The sequence below is a fragment of the Nycticebus coucang genome, chromosome 21, assembly GCF_027406575.1.
Source record: "Nycticebus coucang isolate mNycCou1 chromosome 21, mNycCou1.pri, whole genome shotgun sequence".
NCBI classification, from domain to species: Eukaryota; Metazoa; Chordata; class Mammalia; order Primates; family Lorisidae; genus Nycticebus; species Nycticebus coucang.
The window spans coordinates 40643475-40656773 of NC_069800.1; the positions used below are offsets into that span (position 1 = coordinate 40643475).

At 48.1% G+C, this 13299-nt stretch overlaps 1 protein-coding gene and 1 pseudogene across 6 annotated transcripts in view; one reads left to right on the plus strand and one right to left on the minus strand.

Annotated features, from left to right (window-relative positions):
* ZNF341 (zinc finger protein 341) overlaps positions 1 to 5089 on the plus strand; it is a 65034-nt gene extending 59945 nt beyond the window's left edge. For all 6 annotated transcript variants that reach the window (XM_053574617.1, XM_053574613.1, XM_053574614.1 and 3 more), the window contains 3 exons: positions 183 to 294; positions 557 to 627; positions 2366 to 5089. In XM_053574617.1, coding sequence (XP_053430592.1) covers positions 183 to 294; positions 557 to 627; positions 2366 to 2898 — 716 coding nt within the window. In that variant the 3' untranslated portion in view covers positions 2899 to 5089. The remainder of the gene's footprint in view (positions 1 to 182; positions 295 to 556; positions 628 to 2365) is intronic.
* Positions 5090 to 6099: 1010 nt separating this feature from the next.
* Positions 6100 to 7999, minus strand: LOC128573924 (serine/arginine-rich splicing factor 10-like; annotated as a pseudogene).
* Between the last annotated feature and the right edge of the window lie 5300 nt (positions 8000 to 13299).

Below are 13299 nucleotides of genomic sequence, written 5' to 3' on the forward strand. Positions count from 1 at the left end.
CCGACCACCCTAAGCCCCTGCTCTCCCTGGCAAAACAAAGTCAGGAGGAGTAAGAGAGGCTGTTTTCCCCCCAGAACATGCCCCCAGAGGAGCTGCTGCCCTGAGTGGTCAGTGGGGACCAAGGCCCTGTATTCAGACCCCTTATGGGGCTTTTGCTCTCCCTGCCTGTGGGTCTTCTGCAGGTGAGAAGCCCTACAAGTGCTCAGTGTGTGAGTCTGCGTTCAACCGCAAGGACAAACTGAAGAGACACATGCTGATCCATGAGCCCTTCAAGAAATACAAATGCCCCTTCTCGTGAGTAGAGACTGCCATGCAGCAGGGTGGGGGCAGGTTCCCCAGAGGGACCGCCGGGGAGGATGGGGCTGAAAGTCAGGCCTGAGGGCGGAAGGCCTCTCTCCTTTTATCCTGTCCTGGGTCCTGCTAACCTCACTCACCCTACTTCTTGCCCACTCCTTAGGATGGACAAGGGTATTCCTCATGCCCAGGGCTATTAGAGGGGCCAGCAAGAGAGTCCTAAGCTTAGGAAGCTCTCCTTGACCATGGCTTTGGGTTTTAGGACACACACCGGCTGCAGTAAGGAGTTCAACCGGCCGGACAAGTTGAAGGCTCACATCCTCTCCCACTCTGGTAAGGGACTCGTGGGCCTGCCAGGAGGGTCTTGTTCAGCTCAAGTTCCTTGGGCCAATCCTACCAGGAAGAGAAGGAGCAGACACATCCCATGAGGCTTATTTTCCCTGCATGCTACATTCCAGCCAACAGACTTTCACTCTTGTAGGCTGTAAGTCAGGCTTTTGTTGGGGACCTTACGGTGAACAGAAATGAATCACAGTCCCCCAGTTCAAGCTGACTTGAGAAGAGATAACTAAACCAGAGTTTAAACTAAACTTAGATCAGATTCCAAGCAGATCTAAGATCTGGCCTACTAAGTTTCCTTGGTAGAGCAAACCAGGATCTATAAACCACTCCTCGGTTTCCCAGCAACTGTGCAGAGCAGCTTGGCCGACCTTCCATATACTGTTTGATTTTTCAACCCTGGTACCGGTGACATTTTAGGTCAGATAATTCTGTCTTAGAGGGCCATCCTGTGCCCTGTAGGATGTTTAGCAGGATCTCTAGTCACCCACTGGGTGTCGGTGGCACACCTGTCCGCCCCTACCACCACATACAGCTTTTACAACCAAAAATATCTACGGGTGTTGTCAAAAGTCCTCTGAAGTATAAAGTCACCCCTGTTTGAGAACCACCTTTTCCAGAAAGAATCTAGTGGCTAAAGAAAGTTTGAAAACTGGGAGAATAGATCAAGGATTTGGAGACAGAGGTGCTAGGGTTGAGCCTTGGTGCTGCCACTTTCCTGCTGGGCAGCCTCAGACAAGTCACTACCCCTCTTGAGCCTCCATCCTAAGGAGGCTGAGGGGCCTAAAGGCATTTGTGGAAGGTGCCCAGATTGAGTGGGGGCTGGAGTTGACTTCACAGTGGTCATGGAGGCACCAGTGATTCATTCAGTGAGTAGTGACTCTTGGGAACTGACTGCATGTCAGGCAGTGGGTGTGCTGAGAGAGCACCAGACAGGCAGAACCCTACTCTGCCCTCTTGGGAAAGCTTAACATATTTAGTGTAGGAAACTGAAAAGAACCCATGAATAAATAAATACATAACAGCAAAGTATACAGAGTGCAAAGACAGAAATAAACACGGCGATGGGCAGAGTATGAAGGCTGTGGGCATTAGGGAAGCCTCCGTGAGGAGATGACAGCCTGCTGAGTCTAGAGGGATGAGAAGAGCCTGGAAATACCTTTCCAGGGTGAGGGGATAGCAATGCTAGTCTTGAGGCAAGGGGTGTCTGGGGGTGTTCAAGACAAGGAAAGGTGGCGGTAGGCCTGGAGCCCAGATGGGCCTGAGAGGTGAAGGGATGATCATACAGTACCATGCCTGTGGGAAATTTGGTTGGGGGGCGCTTTGCACAGGGAATGTCGTGATCATTTGTATGTTTTACAAAGAGGCCTCTAGCTGCCATGTGGAGAATAGTCTGAGGGGCCCTGGGTAAGGGAGGCAAATAGGTTAGGAGGTTGCTGCTCTGGTCATCCAGATGAGAAAGTTAGCTAAGACTTAGGGATTGAGCAGGTTGTTCCAGGCAGAGGGAAACAGCAAGTGCAAAGGCCCAGGGGTAGGAGCCAGTGTGGTACATGTGAGGAGAGTAAGTGTGGCTGTCACTGAGTGAGTAGCTGGAGAAGGTAGGAGATGAGAGTAGAGGACCCTGGAGCCAGATCCTACAGATGCTCATAGGACCGGAGACTGGATCCCAGTACGGGGCACTGTTACAGGGTAAGGTCCGGGTACTCCCCCTTGACGTCTCCTTGCTCCCCAGGCATGAAGCTCCATAAATGTGCCCTGTGCAGCAAGTCCTTCAGCCGCCGTGCCCACCTCGCCGAGCACCAGCGCGCCCACACAGGCAACTACAAGTTCCGCTGTGCTGGCTGTGCCAAGGGCTTTTCTCGCCACAAGTACCTCAAGGATCATTGCTGCCGCCTTGGCTCCACAAAAGACAAGGACCTGCAAGCCCGGCGGCCCTCCCGGAGGAGGGCAGCTCCCCGCAGCAGCAGCAGCAGTGGTGGGCACAAGGTGGTCACCCCCTTGCCTGACTCACTGGGGCTGGAGGAGCTGAAGGACACAGGGACTGGGCCAGTGCCTGAGGCTGCCCCAGGCAAGCCGCCCTTTGCAGAGCCAGATGCTGTGTTGTCTATCGTGGTGGGTGGTGCAGTGGGTGGAGAACCTGAGCTGGTGGTGCCTGGACATGCAGAAGGGCTGGGCTCCAACCTGGCGCTGGCGGAGCTTCAGGCTGGGGCCGAGGGCCCATGTGCCATGCTTGCTGTACCCGTCTACATCCAGGCCTCAGAGTGATGGGCCTGGGATGTTTGCTCCCATAGGTTGGCCTGATACTTACATTTGGGCCCAGGGCTTCTGGGGGAAGACAAGAGATCTTTCCCCTTGGAAGGAAGAAGTCCTTTTGAATGTCATTCATAGACCGTGGCCTGGGGCATGCTCCTGTGTCCCTTATCCTGCTGGAAAGCCCTGCAGCATTCTGGCATCTGGGGCAGGACTGCCTATGCTCTCTGAATGGCACAATGGCAGAGAAATGGTCTGAACCTGAGCAGCCCAGGGTCTGTCTGGTCTGGGCTGGGGGTTGGGTCACCTAAGATAGAAGACAGGATGGTCCTAGCTACTCTACCTCCAGGCTGCCTTGGGATGGCTTCTGGCCAGCTGCTCTTCAGGAGGCCTGACATGGTCAGAGTCCTGTCTTTATCTGTTGGACTTTTTCACAGACAGTTCCTCACAGTGTCCTTAGACAACTCTGTGATGTAGACTTTTAGGAAGCACTCAGCTATCATGGCTAGAGTGCAGCTATAGACCACATCTGGCTTCAAATCCAATAATTGCCACACACTTGCTGTGTGATCTTAGGCAGGTCACTTCACCTCTCTGATCCCTGTGTTTCTCATCTGCACAGTGAGGCTTATGATAGTACTACCTCATAGGGTTGTCATGGACCCAGTATAATGAAATGTGCAAAGGGCTGGCATGGTGCCCAGCATTTGGAAAGTGCTCAATAAATGGGTCCAAAGGGCTCAGGCCTGAGCCTTGGCAGTTTCTTTCTTAGCTCCTAGGTGGCAACACTAAAGCTTGTGGGGCCTGAGGGAGTCCCATGCCCCTTCACAAGCCAACAGCCATGAGGAGGTCAGCAAGGAGGGAGCAGGTTTGGTGCTCCCAGGAGAGTTATTACAGAACGTGATCCATGGAAACACCCAAGGGAAGGGGTTTATACTCGCTTGTGAAAGTTCACCTAAGCCTCACCCCAAACCTTTTGGAATCAAACTGACCAGAGCCAGAAGTCCTCAGGCGGGTGGGTGTCTGTATGATCGTCTATACCCCCCTGTCTGGCAGCCCTTGCCGCTAGTCCAGGTGGGAGGCAGGAAGGACAAAAGGGGCCTTGACCAGTATTTCCCCATGTATCTTCGCAGCTGCTCTCTGGGCCACATTACTTCTATTATAGGAAAAGGGACATGCCAGGGTAGTCTGACTCAGATTGATGGACTGAGTGTCGCAGTTTGGCCGGGGCTGGGTTTGAACCCGCCACCCTCGGTATATGGGGCCGGCGCCCTGCTCACTGAGCCACAGGCGCCACCCGATGGACTGTCTTTGAAGGCTAGCATGACCCTCAGACATCTGTGTTGTGACCCAAGGTTGGATTTCAGAGCCTGGCCTGATTTCCCATATCCTCAGGAAGGTTATGATGCGGCAAGAAGGACAAGTTGATGGGGTTGAGTGAAGTCTTTAAGTGTACCAGTCTTCAAACAAGCCAGAGGAGGATTAGTGACAGGAAGTCTCAGAAGGGATGCCATTGGGTGGGGTCTTGGCATGAAGTGCTTTGATAGATAGTTAGGGGAAGGCATGCCAGGTAAGAGTAAGGCACGAACAAAGACCCCGAGCTGTGACGGTGCAGAGCCAGTCATGTTCTGGGGCCAGCAAATGGCCCAGGGTGACCGGAAGTTTTGGAGGAATAGTTGGATAATAATAATTGCTAATTTTTCAAGTCTTCTCCATGTGATGGACACTGTCACATCGCCTCAGCTTATCAGGTAAATGCTATTTCTTTATTTTACAGATAAAGAAAAGTAGGCACAGAGAGCCAAGTTCCTAGCCCTAGCTCATACAGTTAGTAAGCCACAGAGCTTGGATTCAAGACAGCATGGCCTGCCTGCAGGTGCTCTTAGCCACTTTGCTCTGTTGAAATAGGGGTTAATCAAAAAAAAAAAAGAGAGATCCTTGAGTGTTGGCTTAAGGTATTTGTACTTTATTCTCTGCATAAGGAAGACACTAAAGATTTTTTTTAATCGTAATAATGATATTAAAGGAAGTATTTAAAACCTCATCTCCATACTAATGTGATTATTTAAGTTGTATTTATGTTGCTTTTTCCTGTACACATGCATGCACATTTATTAGAACTAACATTTATCAGGTGCCTCTCAGGTGCCTGGCACTGTCCCAAGTGCTTTGAAGTATAGGCTACTTTTGTGTGTGTGTGTGTGTGTGTGTGTGTGTGTGTGTGTGTGACAGATCCTCAAGCTGTCGCCCTAGGTAGAGTGCTGTGGCATCACAGCTCACAGCAACCTCCAACTCCTGGGCTCAAGTGATTCTCCTGCCTCTGCCTCCCAAGTAGCTGGGACTACAGGTGCCTGCCACAATGCCCAGCTATTTTTTTTTGGTTGTAGCCGTCATTGTTGTTTGGCAGGCCAGGGCTGGATTCGAACCCGCCAGCTCAGGTGTATGTGGCTGGCGCCTTAGTCACTTGAGCCACAGGCACTGAGCCTATTTTTTTTTTTTTTTTTTTAGTAGCGGCTACTTTTAAATACTCCTGTAATCCTAGCACTTTGGGAGGCTGAGGCAGGTGGATTGGTTGAGCTCATAAGTTTGAGACCAGCGTGAGCAAGAGTAAGACCATATCTTTCTCTTTTCTTTTTTTTTTTAGTTTCCAGTAATTTATTTAGGACCTGTTACCCATGAATCAGTATAAACTTATTCATATTTAGGGATTAGTTTCCACAGTACAAAGTTCAATTTCCTTTTATTTGTCCTAAAATGCTTTTTTTTTTTTTTTTGTAGAAACAGAGTCTCACTTTACCGCCCTCCGTAGAGTGCATGGCGTCACACAGCTCATAGCAACCTCCAACTCCTGGCTTTAGGCGATTCTTTTGCCTCAGCCTCCCGAGCAGCTGGGACTACAAGCGCCTGCCACAACGCCCAGCTATTTTTTTGTTGCAGTTTGGCCGGGGCCGGGTTTTAACCTGCTACCCTCAGTATGTGGAGCCAGCGCCCTACTCACTGAGCCACAGGCGGCACCCTACTTTTTTGGTTTTATTTTTTGAGATAGCCTCAAACTGTCACCCTGGGTAGAGTGCTGTGGCATCACAGCTCACAGCAACCTCCAACTACTGGGCTCAAGTGATTCTCCTGCCTCTGCCTCCCAAGTAGCTGGGACTACAGGTGCCTGCCACAACGCCGGCTATTTTTTATTTATTTTATTTTATTTATTTATTTATTTTTGGTTGCAGCCGTCATTGTTGTTTGGCAGACCAGGGCTGGATTTGAACCCACCAGCTCAGGTGTATGTGGTTGGCACCTTAGCCGCTTGAGCCACAGGAGCTGAGCCTAAAATGCTTGCTTTCAAACTTGAAGGGACTTCAATTACTCCATGCAGTTTTTGATAATATTCTTTTATCTTTTCAGACCAGAGTCAAAATATTTGTACAGTATTCATACTGCAGCACCTTCCACCCATCCTTTGGTCGCTTGAACTACCCTTCTTTGGTTCTTTATCCACTTTCAGATCTCTCTTGAAGTGTAGTGAGCAGAACTGTACTGGGTATTCCAGCTGCAGTTTGGTCTTAAATAAAAGAAGGATGTTTGTCAGTTTGGTTTTCTTTATTCTTCTCGGTGGTATATAGGATTTCGTTAGTTGAACTGGATGTAGTAGCTTACTGGGCCAAATTTTCAAGCGAATAATACAGTAGTTCCCAGGTCTTTTCCCTGGGTTGTAACTTAACAGCGCATACTGTATGTCGCACCTTTCCTCTCTCACTAAAGCATTGTCTCTCATTTTTCTTCTTGCTTACTTAGCTATCAGTGTCGGAATGGCTTCTGCTACATGTGGTCTTCCAATTAGTCTATTTCTAGGACTATAGGATCTTCTATAGTTGTAATCAAAAGACCGACTCCTTGATCTCCTTCTTTCATAACTTTGGCTTCTAGAACATTTATATCTATCATAATCATCATAGCGTGAAGAACTATACACATTTCTTCCTTCCTTGGCTTTCATCTGATTTGATGTCTTCCAATCTTCCTGTGCAAACTGTATTTCAATTTGCGATCCACAAATCCATTTTCTTTTTCTTTTTCTTTTTTTTTTTTATTAAATCATAGCTGTGTACATTAATGCAATCATGGGGTACAATGTGCTGGTTGTATATACAATTTGAAATGTTTTCATCAAACTGGTTAACATAGCCTTCATGGCATTTTCTTAGTTATTGTGTTAAGACATTTATATTCTATACCTAGTAAATTTCACATGTACCCTTGTAAGATGCACCGTAGGTGTGGTCCCTCCAATTACTCTCCCTCCACCCATTCTCCTCCCTCCCCTCCCTCTCCCTTTTCCCCTTCTTCTTGGGCTATAATTGGGTTATAGCTTTCTTATGAAATTGGTTTCATAGTAAGACTGAGTACATTGGATGCTTTTTCTTCCATTCTTGAGATACTTTGCTAAGAAGAATATGTCCCAGCTCCATCCATGTAAACATGAAAGAGGTAAAGTCTCCATCTTTCTTTAAGGCTGCATAATATTCCATGGTGTACCTATACCACAATTTATTAATCCATTTGTGGGTCCATGGGCACTTGGGCTTCTTCCTTGACATGCAATTATGAATTGGGCTGCAATAAACATTTTGGTACATATAACTTTGTTATAATGTGATTTTTGGTCTTCTGAATATATACCTAGTAGAGGAATTGTAGGATTGAATGGCAGGTCTATTCTTAGATCTCTTAAGTTTTCTCCAAACATCTTTCCAAAAGGAACGTATTAGTTTGCATTCCCACCAGCAGTGTAGAAATGTTCCCTTTTCTCCACATCCACGCCAACATCTCTGGTTTTGGGATTTTGTGATGTGGGCTAATCTTACTGGAGTTAGATGATATCTCAAATACAAATCCATTTTCTGTCCAAATTATGCAAAGCATCTTCAGCATTATGAACATGCTCAAATTGAACATAAGCAAATCCTCTTGACGGCGTGTGTAGAAATTAAGTGGAAGGTAGACATCAACTATAGGACCATAACCACCAAATTCACAACGTAAATCTTCAGACCTAGTGTCGGCCGCCACGTTCCGGATGAACAGAGACATGTTGGGGTGGGCACAGGTAGCGGGACATGACGCTGTGGGGTGAGTCTCTGCCCAGGGCACTAACTGAGACCATGTCTCTTAAACGTAGCTGGGCAGCCGGGTGCGGTGGCTCATGCCTGTAATCTCAGAACTGTGGGAGGCTGAGGAGGGAGAATAGCTTGAGCTCAGGAGTTCAAGACTTGCGTGAGCAAGAGTGAGACCCCGATTCATGAAAAAAAGGAAAAAACTGAGCCGGCGCCACTGCAAGTGCCTGTAATCCTAGATTCTGGAGGCTGAGGCAGCAGGATGCCCACAGCCCGAGTCTGAGGTTGCAGTGAGCTACAACACCACTACACTCTGCTCAGGGGCATAGGGTGGGACTCTGTCTCAACAACAACAACAACAACAAAAGTAGCTGGGCATTGTGGCGGGTGCCTGTAGTCCCAGCTACTCAGGAGGCTGAGGCAAGAGGATCCCTTGAGCCCAAGAGTTTGAGGTTGCTGTGAGCTGTGACGCCACCTTATTCTACCAAGGGTGACAAAGTGAGACTCTGCCTCAAAAAAAAAAAAAAAAATTGGTTTCTGATCTCTTCCAAAATGAAATCCAAAATTTCCCCCATAGATTTCACAATTACAATGTGGCCCTACCTAACTCTTTAAACTTTCTTGTCTGAGACAGAGTCTCACTATGCTGCCCTCGGTAGAGTGCTGTGGCATCACAGCTCACAGCAACCTCAAGCTCTTGGGCTTAAGCAATTCCCTCACCTCAGCCTCCCGAGTAGCTGGGACTATAAGTGCCCGGCTATTTTTGGTTGCAGTTGTCATTGTTGTTTAGCAGGCCTGGGCCGGGCTTGAATCCGCCAGCCTCGGTGTATGTGGCCAGCGTCCTACTCACTGAGCTATGGGCACCAAGCCTAACTCTTCGAACTTATATCACACTACTCTTTCCTTCTCTCTCCCCCACCCCAGCCACATGAGCCTTCTTGCTGCTCCACCATCATCTGAGCTAATTCCTGCCTCACAGCTTGGCAGTTGCTATCCCCTCTGTCTAGAATGCTCTTTCTCCAGATTTTCATATGGTGGCTCCCTTCCTCTTTCACCATTGTTTGAAAGTCATTTCCTCAGAGAGGCCTTCTTTGGCCAATGTGTTTAAAATAGCCCCCACCCCCATCATTCTCTCATTCCTTCTCCTGTTTTATTTTTATTCATTATCCTCGACATTATGTCAGACATTTCTTTTTTTTTTTTTTTTTTTTGCAGTTTTTGGCGGGGCCAGGTTTGAACCCACCACGTCCAGTATATAGGTCTGGCGCACAACTCTTTGAGCCACAGGCGCTGCCCAGACATTTCTTTATTGTCTTTATCTTTATTGAAACAACTCCATAGTTTGCAACTTTATTGAAACTCCACAAAGGCAAGGAGTGCCTATGAATTGTTTAGTCAATATTTGTTTTTTGTTTTTTATTTGAGACAGAGTCTCACTTTATTGCCCTCAGTAGAGTGCTGTAGCATTATAGCTCATAGCAACCTGAAACTCCTGGACTCAAGGGATCCTCTTGCCTCGCCTTCCCCTGTAGGATGGGACTACAGGTGCTCGCCACAATGTCCGGCTATTTTTAGACTCAGGGTCTCGCTCTTGCTCAGGCTTGTCTTGAGTCCGTGAGCTCAGGCAATCCACCTGCCTCAGTCTCCCAGAGTGGTAGGATCACAGGCGTGAGCCACCACACCCAACCTTCAATGTTTGTTAAATGAATGAACAACAACTTTGAGAGAACAAGGCTGGCTTTACCCATCTCCTCTTCTCACCCCAGGGAGGGCCAAGGGTGAGTTTTCCCCAGTAAGAATCTGCCATTTAGGCTGAGAAATTGTTTACTTGAAGTCCTGGGAAATAATGTCTGACACAAAGGACACATTCCTTTGTCTGAAAGGGAGCAGAGAATATCTGGGACAAATGACTGAGGTGGGGAGTTGCAAGTCTTGGTTGACAGAGCAGGTGTCCCTGTGCCCCAGGAGAACCAGCTGGACCAGTTTAGTATCCCCTGTGGAGGAGAGGTAGAAGTGGCAGCTGCTGGTGCTTCCAAAACCCAGAGCTGTCAGCAAGTGACCACCATGGCTCTCAGGGCCTACTTACCACAAGTGCCTGGTATATACTTAGGCACAGAACCCTGAGAGGGGAAGGCAAAGCCCTACTTCAGGGCCTTGGGTCTTTTGTAGAATCACAGAGAATAAACTGAGGCCCAAAGAGAAAAGGGATCTTGTCCAAGGTCTCATCATGGCCTCCCAGGTCACTGCTACATCAGTCCATTCCTTTATTCATGTAACAAATATTTACTGAGTACTGACTACGTGCCAGGCACAGTTCCAGGCATTGATGATACATCATGAGCTAAACAATGATCTGTAGAGATCCTGTGTGGAGGAAGCAGAAGATAAACAATACACCAAGTAAATAAGTTATATATCATGTTAGATGGCGAGGAGTACTGTAGAAAAACAAAACAGGTGAGTAGAAGTTTAGGGAGTGTGGGGTGGGGGGCGCTGGTGTTTGAGGAACAGCAGAAGGGCCAGTGTGGCTGGAGTGAGGTACTGGAAGGAGGGCACAGAGATTGACAGGAGGATCATGGAGGGACCTAAGGGACTATTTTATTTTTATTTTTTATTTTTTTTTGAGACAGAGTCTTACTATGTCTCCCTCGTAGAGTGCCGTGGCATCACAGCTCACAGCAACCTCAAACTCTTGAGTTTAAGCGATTCTCTTGCCTCAGCCTCCCAAGTAGCTGGGACTACAGGCACCCTTCACAATTCCTGGCTATTTTTTGTTGCAGTTGTCATTGTTGTTTAGCTGGCCTGGGCTGGATTTGAACCTGCCAGCCTTGGTGTATGTGGTTGGCACCATATCCACTGTGCTACAGGTGCCAAGACCTAAGGGAAATTTTAAAGGACTTTAGGTTCTTTTGGGGGTTTTTTTTGAGACAGAGTCTCACTACGTTGCCTTCAGTAGAGTGCTTGGCATCACAGCTCACAGCAACCTCAAACTCTTAGGCTTAAGTGATTCATTCTCTTGTCTCAGCTTCCCAAATAGCTGGGATTACAGGCGCCCGCCACAACGCCCAGCTATGTTTTGTTGCAGTTGTCATTGTTGTTTAACTGGCCCCACCTGCCACCTTTGGTGTTTGTGGCTGGCACTGTAACCACTGTGCTATGGGTGCCGAGCCAGGACTTTAGGTTTTACTTTCAGTGACATGGAGCCCCTGGAGGGTGTGCGTGGTGTAGTAAACGGACCTGACTTTTTTTTTTTTTTTTTTTGTAGAGACTGAGTCTCACCCCATGGCCCTCTGTAGAGTGCCGTGGCCTCACACAGCTCACAGCAACCTCCAACTCCCCGGCTTAAGCGATTCTCTTGCTTTAGCCTCCCGAGCAGCTGGGACTACAGGCGCCCGCCACAACGCCCGACTATGACCTGACATTTTTTTAAATTTTTGTTTTATTTATTTACTTTTGAGAGAGAGTATCATTTTGTTGTCCTCGGTAGAGTGCTGTGGTGTCATAGCTCACAGCAACCCGAAACTCTTGGGCTCAAGTGATTCTCTTGCCTCAGCCTCCCAAGTGGCTGGGACTACAAGCGCCAGCCACAATGCCCTGCTATTTTTAGAGACAGGGTCTTGCTCTTGCTCAGGCTGGTCTTGAACCCATGAGCTTCAGGCAATCCACCCGCCTTGGCTTCCCACAGTGCTAGGATTACAGACGTGAACCACTGCGCTGGTCTTTTATTTATTTGAGACAGAGTCTCACTCCGTTGCCCTGGGTAGAGTGCTATGGCATCATTATAGCTCAAAGCAACTTCGAACTCCTGGGCGCAAGCAATCCTCCTGCCTCAGTTTTTCTGTTTGTAGTAGAGATGTGGTCTTACTCTTGCTCAGGCTGGTCTTGAACTCCTTGGCTCAAGCAATCCTCTCAGCCTTCCAGAGTGCTGGGATTATAGGTGTGAGCAACCATGCCTGGCCCTCTCACACTTTTTTTTTACAAGGAATCCTGATGCAGCCTCAAAATCTTCTTAACCCATCAGTCCAGGTGGCCAAAACCTGGGGGTTGGTACGTAAGAGTAAATCAGAGTTTTCTGCTTTTATAACCTCGAAATATGTTCCTAGACTCCCAGAGTTACAGCATGAGGGAGTCTGTTACCATCCTCAGTTTATCTCTGTTTATGAGACTGATGGTGGAGCAGCTGCAAAGTTCATATGTTCTTTGGGTAATGACTCAAACCCAGCAAGTGTTTTGTGCCTGGGGGTAACAAGACTTAGGTAAGAGGTGAGGGGCCAGACCACTTAGATGTGGAAGGGAAGGATTGCTGTACCCATTAGGAGGCGACTGAAGCCTCCTTGTTTTTATTTTTTGCTTTGATAAAAATATTGCAATATCCCAATTACAGAAAAAACACAAGTATGACTTCTGTTTCACAATTAATTCTGGTATGGATTCTTTCTTTTTCTTTTTTTTTTTTAGAGACAGAGTCTCACTTTATGACCCTAGGTGGAGTGCGTGGCATGGTGTCACAGCTCACAGTAACCTCCAACTCCTGGCCTTAGGTGACTCTCTTGCCTCACCCTCCTGAGTAGCTGGGACTACAGGCGCCCGCCACAGTGCATGGCTATTTTTTATGTTGCAGTTTGGTCGGGGCGGGGTTGAACCCCCCACTCTTGGTATTTGGGGCTGGCGCCCTACCCACTGAGCCACAGGCGCCGCCCTGGTATGAATTCTTGTCAGTGTTAGCATGTCTCTCACATTTGATTTTTTGTTTTGTTTTTATTTTTATTTATTTATCGATTGGTTGATTGGTTTTTTTTTTTAGAGACAGAGTCTCATTTTGTCGCCCTCAGCAGAGTGCCATGGTGTCACAGCTCACAGCAACCTCCAGCTCTTGGGCTTAGGTGATTCTCTTGCCTCAGCCTCCCGAATAGCTGGGATTACGGGCGCCCACCACAACGCCCGGCTATTTTTTTGTTACAGTTTGGCCGGGGCCGGGTTTGAACTCGCCACCCTCGGTATATGGGGCTGGCGGCCTACTCACTGAGCAACAGGTGCTGCCCTATTTCTATTTATTTATTTTTTGAGACAGAGTCTCGCTATGTCACCCTTGGTAGAGTGCTGTGGCATCAAAGCTCACAGCAACCTCAAATTCTTGGGCTTAAGTGATTCTCTTGTCTCAGCCTCTCAAGCAGCTGGGACCACAGGTGCCCACCACAACACCCGTCTATTTTTTTGTTGCAGTTGTCATTGTTGTTTAGCTGGCCCTGCCACCCTCGGTGTATGTGGCTGGCACCCTACCCACTGAGCTATGAGCACCACCTTG